The 14463-nt window shown below is 37.7% G+C and overlaps 1 protein-coding gene across 1 annotated transcript in view; it reads right to left on the bottom strand.

The window, feature by feature from the left end:
* PLB1 (phospholipase B1) overlaps window positions 1–14463 on the bottom strand; it is a 147350-nt gene that overhangs the window by 22672 nt on the left and 110215 nt on the right. The window contains exons 49-52 of the mRNA XM_073671780.1: window positions 9101–9152; window positions 8593–8673; window positions 5310–5375; window positions 5048–5142 (exon numbers count right to left, since the gene is read on the bottom strand). Coding sequence (XP_073527881.1) covers window positions 5048–5142; window positions 5310–5375; window positions 8593–8673; window positions 9101–9152 — 294 coding nt within the window. The remainder of the gene's footprint in view (window positions 1–5047; window positions 5143–5309; window positions 5376–8592; window positions 8674–9100; window positions 9153–14463) is intronic.

Genomic DNA, 14463 nt, shown 5'->3' with positions numbered 1-14463 from the left:
TAACACAGGATCCAAAACTCACGATAGGTGATGTCACAGCTCACCTCCTCCTCCTGTACAATAGCTGATAACACCTCTATATACAGTAGATAACACAGGATCCATCATTCACAATAGGTGATGTCACAGCTCACCTCCTCCTCCTGTACAATGACTGATAACACCTCTATTTACAGTAGATAACACAGGATCCACCATTCACAATAGGTGATGTCACAGCTCACCTCCTCCTCCTGTACAATGACTGATAACACCTCTATATACAGTAGACAACACAAGATCCATCATTCACAATAGGTGATGTCACAGCTCACCTCCTCCTCCTGTACAATGACTGATAACACCTCTATATATAGTAGATTAAACAGGATCCACCATTCACAATAGGTGATGTCACAGCTCACCTCCTCCTCCTTCTGTACAATGACTGATAACACCTCTATATACAGTAGACAACACAGGATCCATCATTCACAATAGGTGATGTCACAGCTCACCTCCTCCTTCTGTACAATGACTGATAACACCTCTATATATAGTAGATTAAACAGGATCCACCATTCACAATAGGTGATGTCACAGCTCACCTCCTCCTCCTTCTGTACAATGACTGATAACACCTCTATATACAGTAGATAACACAGGATCCACCATTCACAATAGGTGATGTCACAGCTCACCTCCTCCTCCTGTACAATGACTCATAACACCTCTATATACAGTAGGTAACACAGGATCCACCATTCACAATAGGTGATGTCACAGCTCACCTTCTCACCCTGTACAATGACTGATAACACCTCTATATACAGTAGATAACACAGGATCCACCATTCACAATAGGTGATGTCACAGCTCACCTCCTCCTCCTGTACAATGACTAATAACACCTCTTTATACAGTAGATAACACAGGATCCACCATTCACAATAGATGATGTCACAGCTCACCTCCTCCTCCTCCTGTACAATGACTGATAACACCTCTATATACAGTAGATAACACAGGATTCACCATTCACAATAGGTGATGTCACAGCTCACCTCCTCCTCCTGTACAATAGCTGATAACACCTCTATATACAATAGATAACACAGGATCCATCATTCACAATAGGTGATGTCACAGCTCACCTCCTCCTCCTGTACAATGGCTGATAACACCTCTATATACAGTAGATAACACAGGATCCATCATTCACAATAGGTGATGTCACAGCTCTCCTCCTCCTCCTGTACAATGGCTGATAACACCTCTATATACAGTAGATCACACAGGATCCACCATTCACAATAGGTGATGTCACAGCTCACCTCCTCCTCATGTACAATGACTGATAACACCTCTATATACAGTAGATAACACAGGATCCACCATTCACAATAGGTGATATCACAGCTCACCTCCTCCTCCTGTACAATGGCTGATAACACCTCTATATACAGTAGATAACACAGGATCCACCATTCACAATAGGTGATGTCACAGCTCACCTCCTCCTCCTGTACAATGATTGATAACCCCTCTATATACAGTAGATTACACAGGATCTACCATTCACAATAGGTGATATCACAGCTCACCTCCTCCTCCTGTACAATGGCTGATAACACCTCTATATACAGTAGATAACACAGGATCCAAAATTCACGATAGGTGATGTCACAGCTCACCTCCTCCTCCTGTACAATAGCTGATAACACCTCTATATACAGTAGATAACACAGGATCCATCATTCACAATAGGTGATGTCACAGCTCACCTCCTCCTCCTGTACAATGACTGATAACACCTCTATTTACAGTAGATAACACAGGATCCACCATTCACAATAGGTGATGTCACAGCTCACCTCCTCCTCCTGTACAATGACTGATAACACCTCTATATACAGTAGACAACACAAGATCCATCATTCACAATAGGTGATGTCACAGCTCACCTCCTCCTCCTGTACAATGACTGATAACACCTCTATATATAGTAGATTAAACAGGATCCACCATTCACAATAGGTGATGTCACAGCTCACCTCCTCCTCCTTCTGTACAATGACTGATAACACCTCTATATACAGTAGACAACACAGGATCCATCATTCACAATAGGTGATGTCACAGCTCACCTCCTCCTTCTGTACAATGACTGATAACACCTCTATATATAGTAGATTAAACAGGATCCACCATTCACAATAGGTGATGTCACAGCTCACCTCCTCCTCCTTCTGTACAATGACTGATAACACCTCTATATACAGTAGATAACACAGGATCCACCATTCACAATAGGTGATGTCACAGCTCACCTCCTCCTCCTGTACAATGACTCATAACACCTCTATATACAGTAGGTAACACAGGATCCACCATTCACAATAGGTGATGTCACAGCTCACCTTCTCACCCTGTACAATGACTGATAACACCTCTATATACAGTAGATAACACAGGATCCACCATTCACAATAGGTGATGTCACAGCTCACCTCCTCCTCCTGTACAATGACTAATAACACCTCTTTATACAGTAGATAACACAGGATCCACCATTCACAATAGATGATGTCACAGCTCACCTCCTCCTCCTCCTGTACAATGACTGATAACACCTCTATATACAGTAGATAACACAGGATTCACCATTCACAATAGGTGATGTCACAGCTCACCTCCTCCTCCTGTACAATAGCTGATAACACCTCTATATACAATAGATAACACAGGATCCATCATTCACAATAGGTGATGTCACAGCTCACCTCCTCCTCCTGTACAATGGCTGATAACACCTCTATATACAGTAGATAACACAGGATCCATCATTCACAATAGGTGATGTCACAGCTCTCCTCCTCCTCCTGTACAATGGCTGATAACACCTCTATATACAGTAGATCACACAGGATCCACCATTCACAATAGGTGATGTCACAGCTCACCTCCTCCTCATGTACAATGACTGATAACACCTCTATATACAGTAGATAACACAGGATCCACCATTCACAATAGGTGATATCACAGCTCACCTCCTCCTCCTGTACAATGGCTGATAACACCTCTATATACAGTAGATAACACAGGATCCACCATTCACAATAGGTGATGTCACAGCTCACCTCCTCCTCCTGTACAATGATTGATAACCCCTCTATATACAGTAGATTACACAGGATCTACCATTCACAATAGGTGATATCACAGCTCACCTCCTCCTCCTGTACAATGGCTGATAACACCTCTATATACAGTAGATAACACAGGATCCAAAATTCACGATAGGTGATGTCACAGCTCACCTCCTCCTCCTGTACAATAGCTGATAACACCTCTATATACAGTAGATAACACAGGATCCATCATTCACAATAGGTGATGTCACAGCTCACCTCCTCCTCCTGTACAATGACTGATAACACCTCTATTTACAGTAGATAACACAGGATCCACCATTCACAATAGGTGATGTCACAGCTCACCTCCTCCTCCTGTACAATGACTGATAACACCTCTATATACAGTAGACAACACAGGATCCATCATTCACAATAGGTGATGTCACAGCTCACCTCCTCCTCCTGTACAATGACTGATAACACCTCTATATATAGTAGATTAAACAGGATCCACCATTCACAATAGGTGATGTCACAGCTCACCTCCTCCTCCTTCTGTACAATGACTGATAACACCTCTATATACAGTAGACAACACAGGATCCATCATTCACAATAGGTGATGTCACAGCTCACCTCCTCCTTCTGTACAATGACTGATAACACCTCTATATATAGTAGATTAAACAGGATCCACCATTCACAATAGGTGATGTCACAGCTCACCTCCTCCTCCTTCTGTACAATGACTGATAACACCTCTATATACAGTAGATAACACAGGATCCACCATTCACAATAGGTGATGTCACAGCTCACCTCCTCCTCCTGTACAATGACTGATAACACCTCTATATACAGTAGATTAAACAGGATCCACCATTCACAATAGGTGATGTCACAGCTCACCTCCTCCTCCTTCTGTACAATGACTGATAACACCTCTATATACAGTAGACAACACAGGATCCATCATTCACAATAGGTGATGTCACAGCTCACCTCCTCCTTCTGTACAATGACTGATAACACCTCTATATATAGTAGATTAAACAGGATCCACCATTCACAATAGGTGATGTCACAGCTCACCTCCTCCTCCTTCTGTACAATGACTGATAACACCTCTATATACAGTAGATAACACAGGATCCACCATTCACAATAGGTGATGTCACAGCTCACCTCCTCCTCCTGTACAATGACTGATAACACCTCTATATACAGTAGATTAAACAGGATCCACCATTCACAATAGGTGATGTCACAGCTCACCTCCTCCTCCTCTATAATGACTGATAACACCTTCAATCAATATGTCATTTTCTGACATAACTTTCCTTTATAGAGTTTACTGCAATGTGAGGGCAGCAGAGAAACATGGGGAAGGTAAAGGGGATGTATCCAGAGGGGGGTCTGTGAACGATGATGACGCAATGTAGCAAAGTGTCTTTTGGGTGCAGCTTATGAAAGGGGTGTTTCAACTTAAATCTTTAAAAAATGGTGGGGGTTTCACCTCTAGGACCCTCCAATTATCATGTGAAGAGACCTGGCTGTGCACGCAGGTAATGCTCATAGACTTCAAAGGAAAGCCTTATAAACACATGTGCGACCGCTCTCACAGCAGCACAGAGGAATCTTCAGAAGTCAGACATAGCTGGTTTAAGTACATTATACATTGTTTTTGTGAGGTTCTTCCAGTTTTTTTCTGTTTATTCTCAAGCTCTTCATTTTTCAAGGCATTTTATTGGGTTTGCTACCCATAGGTGGCAGTAGAGAGACAGATTTCCATCTTCTGGATGAGAGCTCATGTTCATACTCTTTTCCCAGGATGCAGCTGGAACTCCACAAGGAAATCCAAGAGTGGTCACATTCTTACTGATTTCAAGATAACGGTAAGGAGATAGCATTGTGTTACGGACACTTACGGCTTTAAGAGACTGCAGCCAATGGTCTCCGCTTGGATTTTGCGCAGTCCCTCGATCTCCATGATTTGCACGAGGTTCACAAAAACACGAGGAATCTATAAGAATACAAAAGAAATACTGAATATCCTGGGAGATGAGTGTGAAGTATCGTAATCCAGTGTCCGATGGAAAAGTAGTCATGCCTAAAACATATAGGACAATACAGCATGGGATATATATAGGACGGGGTCAGGGGTGTCAGATGTGAATGTAAGGGCCGCACCTTCTCATAGAACATCCTCACTGCGGTCTCCACATTCTGCGTGTGATTGGTGAGAGAATGCTGCTCCTGGAAAAGAAATGTACTGACGTCATTAATTATCTCCACAGTAAAATATTCCTGTCCTGGCTATTTGACTTTACATTCTAGAAGGAAGCGGCAGTTTACATTTGAATTCTAGAAGGAAGCGGCAGTTTACATTTAAATTCTAGAAGGAAGCGGCAGTTTACATTTAAATTCTAGAAGGAAGAGGCAGTTTACATTTAAATTCTAGAAGGAAGCGTCAGTTTACATTTAAATTCTAGAAGAATGCGGCAGTTTACATTTAAATTCTAGAAGGAAGCGGCAGTTTACATTTAAATTCTAGAAGGAAGCGGCAGTTTACATTTGAATTCTAGAAGGAAGCGGCAGTTTACATTTAAATTCTAGAAGGAAGAGGCAGTTTACATTTAAATTCTAGAAGGAAGAGGCAGTTTACATTTAAATTCTAGAAGGAAGCGGCAGTTTACATTTAAATTCTAGAAGAACGCGGCAGTTTACATTTAAATTCTAGAAGGAAGCGGCAGTTTACATTTAAATTCTAGAAGGAAGCGGCAGTTTACATTTAAATTCTAGAAGGAAGCGACAGTTTACATTTAAATTCTAGAAGAATGCGGCAGTTTACATTTAAATTCTAGAAGGAAGCGGCGGTTTACATTTAAATTCTAGAAGAATGCGGCAGTTTACATTTAAATTCAAGAAGGAAGATGCAGTTTACATTTAAATTCTAGAAGGAAGAGGCAGTTTACATTTAAATTGTAGAAGAATGCGGCAGTTTACATTTAAATTCTAGAAGAATGCGGCAGTTTACATTTAAATTCTAGAAGAATGCAGCAGTTTGCTTTTAAATTCTAGAAGGAAGATGCAGTTTACATTTAAATTCTAGAAGGAAGCGGCAGTTTACATTTAGATTCTAGAAGAATGCGGCAGTTTACATTTAAATTCTAGAAGAATGCGGCAGTTTACATTTAAATTCTAGAAGGAAGATGCAGTTTACATTTAAATTCTAGAAGGAAGCGGCGGTTTACATTTAGATTCTAGAAGAATGCGGCAGTTTGCATTTAAATTCTAGAAGGAAGCGGCAGTTTACATTTCAATTCTAGAAGTAAGCGGTGGTTTACATTTAAATTCTAGAAGGAAGCAACAGTTTACATTTAAATTCTAGAAGGAAGCGGCAGTTTACATTTAAATTCTAGAAGGAAGCTGCAGTTTACATTTAAATTCTAGAAGGAAGCTGCAGTTTACATTTAAATTCTAGAAGGAATCGGCAGTTTACATTTAAATTCTAGAAGAAAGCGGCGGTTTACATTTAAATTCTAGAAGAAAGCGGCAGTTTACATTTATATTCTAGAAGGAAGCGGCAGTTTACATTTAAATTCTAGAAGGAAGCGGCAGTTTACATTTAAATTCTAGAAGAAAGCGGCGGTTTACATTTAAATTCTAGAAGAAAGCGGCAGTTTACATTTATATTCTAGAAGGAAGCGCCAGTTTACATTTAAATTCTAGAAGGAAGCGGCAGTTTACATTTAAATTCTAGAAGGAAGCGGCAGTTTACATTTAAATTCTAGAAGAAAGAGGCAGTTTACATTTAAATTCTAGAAGGAAGCGGCAGTTTACATTTAAATTCTAGAAGGAAGCGGCGGTTTACATTTAAATTCTAGAAGAAAGAGGCAGTTTACATTTAAATTCTAGAAGGAAGCGGCGGTTTACATTTAAATTCTAGAAGAAAGCGGCGGTTTACATTTAAATTCTAGAAGAAAGCGGCAGTTTACATTTAAATTCTAGAAGGAAGCGGCGGTTTACATTTAAATTCTAGAAGAAAGCGGCGGTTTACATTTATATTCTAGAAGGAAGCGACAGTTTACATTTAAATTCTAGAAGGAAGCGCCAGTTTACATTTAAATTCTAGAACGAAGCGGCAGTTTACATTTAAATTCTAGAAGGAAGCGGCGGTTTACATTTAAATTCTAGAAGGAAGCGGCAGTTTACATTTGAATTCTAGAAGAAAGCGGCAGTTTACATTTATATTCTAGAAGGAAGCGCCAATTTACATTTAAATTCTAGAAGGAAGCGGCAGTTTACATTTAAATTCTAGAAGGAAGCGGCAGTTTACATTTGAATTCTAGAAGAAAGCGGCAGTTTACATTTATATTCTAGAAGGAAGCGCCAGTTTACATTTAAATTCTAGAAGGAAGCGGCGGTTTACATTTAAATTCTAGAAGAAAGCGGCGGTTTACATTTAAATTCTAGAAGGAAGCGGCGGTTTACATTTAAATTCTAGAAGAAAGCAGCAGTTTACATTTATATTCTAGAAAGAAGCGCCAGTTTACATTTAAATTCTAGAAGGAAGCGGCAGTTTACATTTAAATTCTAGAAGGAAGCGGCAGTTTACATTTAAATTCTAGAAGGAAGCGGCGGTTTACATTTAAATTCTAGAAGAAAACGGCAGTTTACATTTAAATTCTAGAAGGAAGCGGCGGTTTACATTTAAATTCTAGAAGGAAGCGGCGGTTTACATTTAAATTCTAGAAGAAAACGGCAGTTTACATTTGGATTCTACAAGAATGCAGCCGTTTAAATTTGAATCCCGGATCCTTTGGTTCTTAGGGGAGAGAAGCCAATGACAGAGCGGTCTGGTAGCGGCTTTCTTTCCTCTTCCTGTAGAGCACACGTGAAGGTTTGGTGGAGCATTCACGTATAAGGAGGAGTCAGAGAAGAGTACGGGCATCTTATGGGAAATGTAATGTGACAACACTCTGTCGCTACTTCATTTGTTTTTATGGAAACCGAAAAATAAAATAAATAAAACACTTGCAAAAAATGTCCAGATCTGGACACAAAAACAAACAAACAAACAAAGAAACAAATAACCTGTCTGTCTGGAGCAGAATTGATTCTCGCAATATGCAGGTTTAAATAGTTATCAGTTTTTGCTCTTATTTTATTTCCGCTGCTCCCCTGAGAATGATTTTGGTAATTTATTTTAAATCTGCCATACGGTTAAAGAAATAGGAGCCTTTTTTTTTTCTGTAAATTTTAATGGCCTTTACAAGGGGGTGTGGCACACAGGGTAATTATGCAGAGCAGCCTAAAGACACGCCCCCAGAGGATCTGTGAGCCACGCCCTCATGTAAAGGAAAAATTTGCAACAAAATTTGCCACTTTTTCGCCAGATTAATCTGCTGCAAATAACATAATAATTCTCCCCCTTGTGAGAATTTTAGAAACTTCTGGCGGAATCACTCACCCGGTCCCGGCAGTACTGGCAGAGGTCGTTACCACCAATGAAAAGTGTGATCAACTTCCAGTCTTCATTAAAATTAATTTCCTGAAAGTGGAAACGAATCAGTGTGAAATATGGAGGATAGCGCAGAATACTGCCCGCTGGGCTCATATTAGACAACCATGACTGCATTACCATAGAAAATCTGATTACTAGTGACGGCAGAGATGGAGCGTGACACACTGTGTCTGCTGCCAGGCTGCATTCACTCCTCCAGTGCTGTCAGCTCAGAGCGATCCAGACCTACTAACTGACAGCTATAGACACACGTCCTAACAAACAGCCAACCTTCATCCCGACATGAGGCAGAGGGGGGAAAAGTCATGTGCAAGGAGCAGGGAAGCTGAGGTATGAGGAGCCGTCTGCAGGATCTCATGAGCTGAACCCCGTATCTGTGCCATCACCAGCAGCAACTTTATAAATGACTCCTCAATCGTAAAGCTGCGATTCTTGGTAAGCAAATAATACTCACAGTGCTCTCCTTCAACTTCTGTATTAGAGTCTCAGCTTGCTTTGGCATATTCCTAGGTAACAAAAAAAAAAAAAAAAGGGATCATTATAACAACATAAAGACAATACCGAGAGCAGAAATAACAATGGTGAAAAAAAAATAACAATATTATTCAAGTGTTATCAGTGACATCTGACCAAAAGAAAAACTATTATAGTAGTTATATTCTTATACATAGAGGACAGTATTATAGTAGTTATATTCTTATACATAGAGGACAGTATTATAGTAGTTATATTCTTGTACATAGGAGCAGTATTATAGTAGTTATATTCTTGTACATAGGAGCAGTATTATAGTAGTTATATTCTTGTACATAGGAGCAGTATTATAGTAGTTATATTCTTGTACATAGGAGCAGTATTATAGTAGTTATATTCTTGTACATAGGGGGCAGTATTTTAGTAGTGATAACCTTGTATATAGGAGCAGTATTATAGTAGTTATATTCTTGTACATAGGAGCAGTATTATAGCAGTTATATTCTTGTACATAGGGGGCAGTATTATAGTAGTTATATTCTTGTACATAGGGGGCAGTATTATAGTAGTTATATTCTTGTACATAGGAGCAGTATTTTAGTAGTTATATTCTTGTACATAGGAGCAGTATTATAGTAGTTATATTCTTGTACATAGGAGCAGTATTATAGTAGTTATATTCTTGTACATAGGGGGCAGTATTATAGTAGTTATATTCTTGTACATAGGAGCAGTATTTTAGTAGTTATATTCTTGTACATAGGAGCAGTATTATAGTAGTTATATTCTTGTACATAGGAGCAGTATTATAGTAGTTATATTCTTGTACATAGGAGCAGTATTATAGTAGTTATTTTCTTGCACATAGGGGGCAGTATTATAGTAGTTATATTCTTGTACATAGGGGGCAGTATTATAGTAGTTATATTCTTATACATAGGGGGCAGTATTATAGTAGTTATATTCTTGTACATAGGAGCAGTATTATAGTAGTTATATTCTTGTACATAGGGGGCAGTATTATAGTAGTTATATTCTTATACATAGAGGACAGCATTATAGTAGTTATATTCTTGTACATAGGAGCAGTATTATAGTAGTTATATTCTTGTACATAGGAGCAGTATTATAGTAGTTATATTCTTGTACATAGGGACAGTATTATAGTAGTTATATTCTTGTACATAGGGGCAGTATTATAGTAGTTATATTCTTGTACATAGGGGCAGTATTATAGTAGTTATATTCTTGTACATAGGGGGCAGTATTATAGTAGTTATATTCTTATACATAGGGGGCAGTATTATAGTAGATATATTCTTGTACATAGGGGGCAGTATTATAGTAGTTATATTCTTGTACATAGGGGCAGTATTATAGTAGTTATATTCTTGTACATAGGGGCAGTATTATAGTAGTTATATTCTTGTACATAGGAGCAATATTATAGTAGTTATATTCTTGTACATAGGAGCAGTATTATAGTAGTTATATTCTTGTACATAGGGGGCAGTATTATAGTAGTTATATTCTTGTACATAGGGGGCAGTATTATAGTAGTTATATTCTTGTACATAGCGGCAGTATTATAGTAGTTATATTCTTGTACATAGGAGCAGTATTATAGTAGTTATATTCTTGTACATAGGAGCAGTATTATAGTAGTTATATTCTTGTACATAGGGGGCAGTATTATAGTAGTTATATTCTTGTACATAGCAGCAGTATTATAGTAGTTATATTCTTGTACATAGGAGCAGTATTATAGTAGTTATATTCTTGTACATAGGAGCAGTATTATAGTAGTTATATTCTTGTACATAGGAGCAGTATTATAGTAGTTATATTCTTGTACATAGAAGCAGTATTATAGTAGTTATATTCTTGTACATATGGACAGTATTATAGTAGTTATATTCTTGTACATAGGGGCAGTATTATAGTAGTTATATTCTTATACATAGGGGGCAGTATTATAGTAGTTATATTCTTGTACATAGAAGCAGTATCATAGTAGTTATATTCTTGTACATATGGACAGTATTATAGTAGTTATATTCTCGTACATAGGGGCAGTATTATAGTAGTTATATTCTTGTACATAGGGGGCAGTATTATAGTAGTTATATTCTTGTACATATGGACAGTATTATAGTAGTTATATTCTTGAACATAGGGGCAGTATTATAGTAGTTATATTCTTATACATAGGGGGCAGTATTATAGTAGTTATATTCTTGTACATAGAAGCAGTATTATAGTAGTTATATCCTTGTACAGTTATATGAAAAAGTTTGGGCACCCCTAGTAATCTTAAGCTTAATGTTTTATAAAAATTGGTGTTTTTGCAACAGCTATTTCAGTTTGATATATGTAATAACTGTTGGACACAGTAATGTTTCTGCCTTGAAATGAGGTTTATTGTACTAACAGAAAATGTGCAATCTGCATTCAAACAAAATTTGACAGGTGCATAAGTATGGGCACCCTTATCATTTTCTTGTTTTAAATACTCCTACCTAATTTTTCTGACTTACTAAAACACTTTTTTTGGTTTTGTAACCTCATTGAGCTTTGAACTTCATAGCCAGGTGTATGCAATCATGAGAAAAGCTACTTAAAGTGGCCACTTGCAAGTTGTTCTCCTGTTGAATCTCCTCTGAAGAGTGGCATCATGGGCTCCTCAAAACAACTGTCAAATGATCTGAAAACAAAGATTATTCAACATAGTTGTTCAGGGGAAGGATACAAAAAGCTGTCTCAGAGATTTAACCTGTCAGTTTCCACTGTGAGGAACATAGTAAGGAAATGGAAGAACACAGGGACAGTTCTTGTTAAGGCCAGAAGTGGCAGGCCAAGAAAAACATCAGAAAGGCAGAGAAGAAGAATGGTGACATCAGTCAAGGACAATCCTCAGATCACCTCCAGAGAGCTGCAGCATCAACTTGCTGCAGATGGTGTCATTGTGCATCGGTCAACTATACAACGAACTTTGCACAAGGAGAAGCTGTATGGGAGAGTGATGCGAAAGAAGCCGTTTCTGCAAGCATGCCACAAACAGAGTCGGCTGAGGTATGCAAAAGCACATTTGGAGAAGCCAATTTCTTTTTGGAAGAAGGTCCTGTGGACTGATGAAACCAAGATTGAGTTGTTTGGTCATACAAAAAGGCGTTATGCATGGCGGCAAAAAAACACAGCATTCCAAGAAAAACACTTGCTACCCACAGTAAAATTTGGTGGAGGTTCCATCATGCTTTGGGGCTGTGTGGCCAATGTCGGCACCGGGAATCTTGTTAAAGTTGAGGGACGCATGGATTCCACTCAGTATCAGCAGATTCTTGACAATGTTCAAGAATCAGTGATAAAGTTGAAGTTACGCAGGGGATGGATCTTTCAGCAAGACAATGATCCAAAACACCGCTCCAAATCTACTCAGGCATTCATGCAGAGGAACAACTACAATGTTCTGGAATGGCCATCCCAGTCCCCAGACCTGAATATCATTGAAGATCCGTGGGATCATTTGAAGAGGGCTGTCCATGCTCGGTGACCATCAAACTTAACTGAACTGGAATTGTTTTGTAAAGAGGAATGGTCAAAAATACCTTCATCCAGGATCCAGGAACTCATTAAAAGCTACAGGAAGCGACTAGAGGCTGTTATTTTTGCAAAATGAGAATCTACTAAATATTAATATCACTTTTCTGGTGAGGTGCCCATACTTATGCACCTGTCAAATTTTGTTTGAATGCAGATTGCACATTTTCTGTTAGTACAATAAACCTCATTTCAAGGCAGAAACATTAGTGTGTCCAACAGTTATTACATAGATTAAAACTGAAATAGCTGTTTCAAAAACACCAATTTTTATAAAACATTAAGCTTAAGATTAATAGGGGTGCCCAAACTTTTTCATATAACTGTATATAGGAGCAGTATTATAGTAGTTATATTCTTGTACATAGAGGCAGTATTATAGTAGTTATATTCTTGTACATAGGGGGCAGTATTATAGTAGTTATATTCTTGTACATATGGACAGTATTATAGTAGTTATATTCTTGTACATAGGGGCAGTATTATAGTAGTTATATTCTTATACATAGGGGGCAGTATTATAGTAGTTATATTCTTGTACATAGAAGCAGTATTATAGTAGTTATATCCTTGTATATAGAAGCAGTATTATAGTAGTTATATTGCTCAACATAGGAGCAGTATTATAGTAATTATATTCTTGTACATAGGGGGCAGTATTGTAGTAGTTACATTCTTGTACATAGGGGGCAGTATTATAGTAGTTATATTCTTGTACATAGGAGCAGTATTATAGTAGTTATATTCTTGTACATAGGGGGCAGTATTATAGTAGTTATATTATTATACATAGGGGGCAGTATTATAGTAGTTATATCCTTGTATATAGGAGCAGTATTATAGTAGTTATATTCCTCTACATAGGTAGCAGTATTATAGTAGTTATATTCTTGTACATAGGAGCAGTATTATAGTAGTTATATTCTTGTACATAGGGGGCAGTATTATAGTAGTTATATTCTTATTCATAGGGGGCAGTATTATAGTAGTTATATTCTTGTACATAGGGGGCATTATTATAGTAGTTATATTCTTGCACATAAGAGCAGTATTATAGTAGTTATATTCTTGTACATAGGGGGCAGTATTATAGTAGTTATATTCTTGTACATAGGGGCAGTATTATAGTAGTTATATTCTTGCACATAGGAGCAGTATTATAGTAGTTATATTCTTGTACATAGGGGGCAGTATTATAGTAGTCATATTCTTGTACATAGGAGCAGTATTATAGTAGTTATATTCTTGTACATAGGAGCAGTATTATAGTAGTTATATTCTTGTACATAGGAGCAGTATTATAGTAGTTATATTCTAGTACATAGTGGCAGTATTATAGTAGTTATATTCTTGTACATAGGAACAGTATTATAGTAGATATATTCTTGTACATAGGGGGCAGTATTATAGTAGTTATATTCTTGTACATAGGGGCAGTAATATAGTAGTTATATTCTTGTACATAGGGGCAGTATTATAGTAGTTATATTCTTGTACATAGGAGCAATATTATAGTAGTTATATTCTTGTACATAGGAGCAGTATTATAGTAGTTATATTCTTGTACATAGGGGGCAGTATTATAGTAGTTATATTCTTGTACATAGGGGGTAGTATTATAGTAGTTATATTCTTGTACATAGCGGCAGTATTATAGTAGTTATATTCTTGTACATAGGAGCAGTATTATAGTAGTTATATTCTTGTACATAGGAGCAGTATTATAGTAGTTATATTCTTGTACAT

This window comes from Phyllobates terribilis, unplaced genomic scaffold, assembly GCF_046119375.1.
Source record: "Phyllobates terribilis strain yellow unplaced genomic scaffold, ASM4611937v1 Scaffold_3__8_contigs__length_932513732, whole genome shotgun sequence".
Taxonomy (NCBI): Eukaryota; Metazoa; Chordata; class Amphibia; order Anura; family Dendrobatidae; genus Phyllobates; species Phyllobates terribilis.
This window is presented reverse-complemented; position numbering and strand designations above follow the sequence as displayed.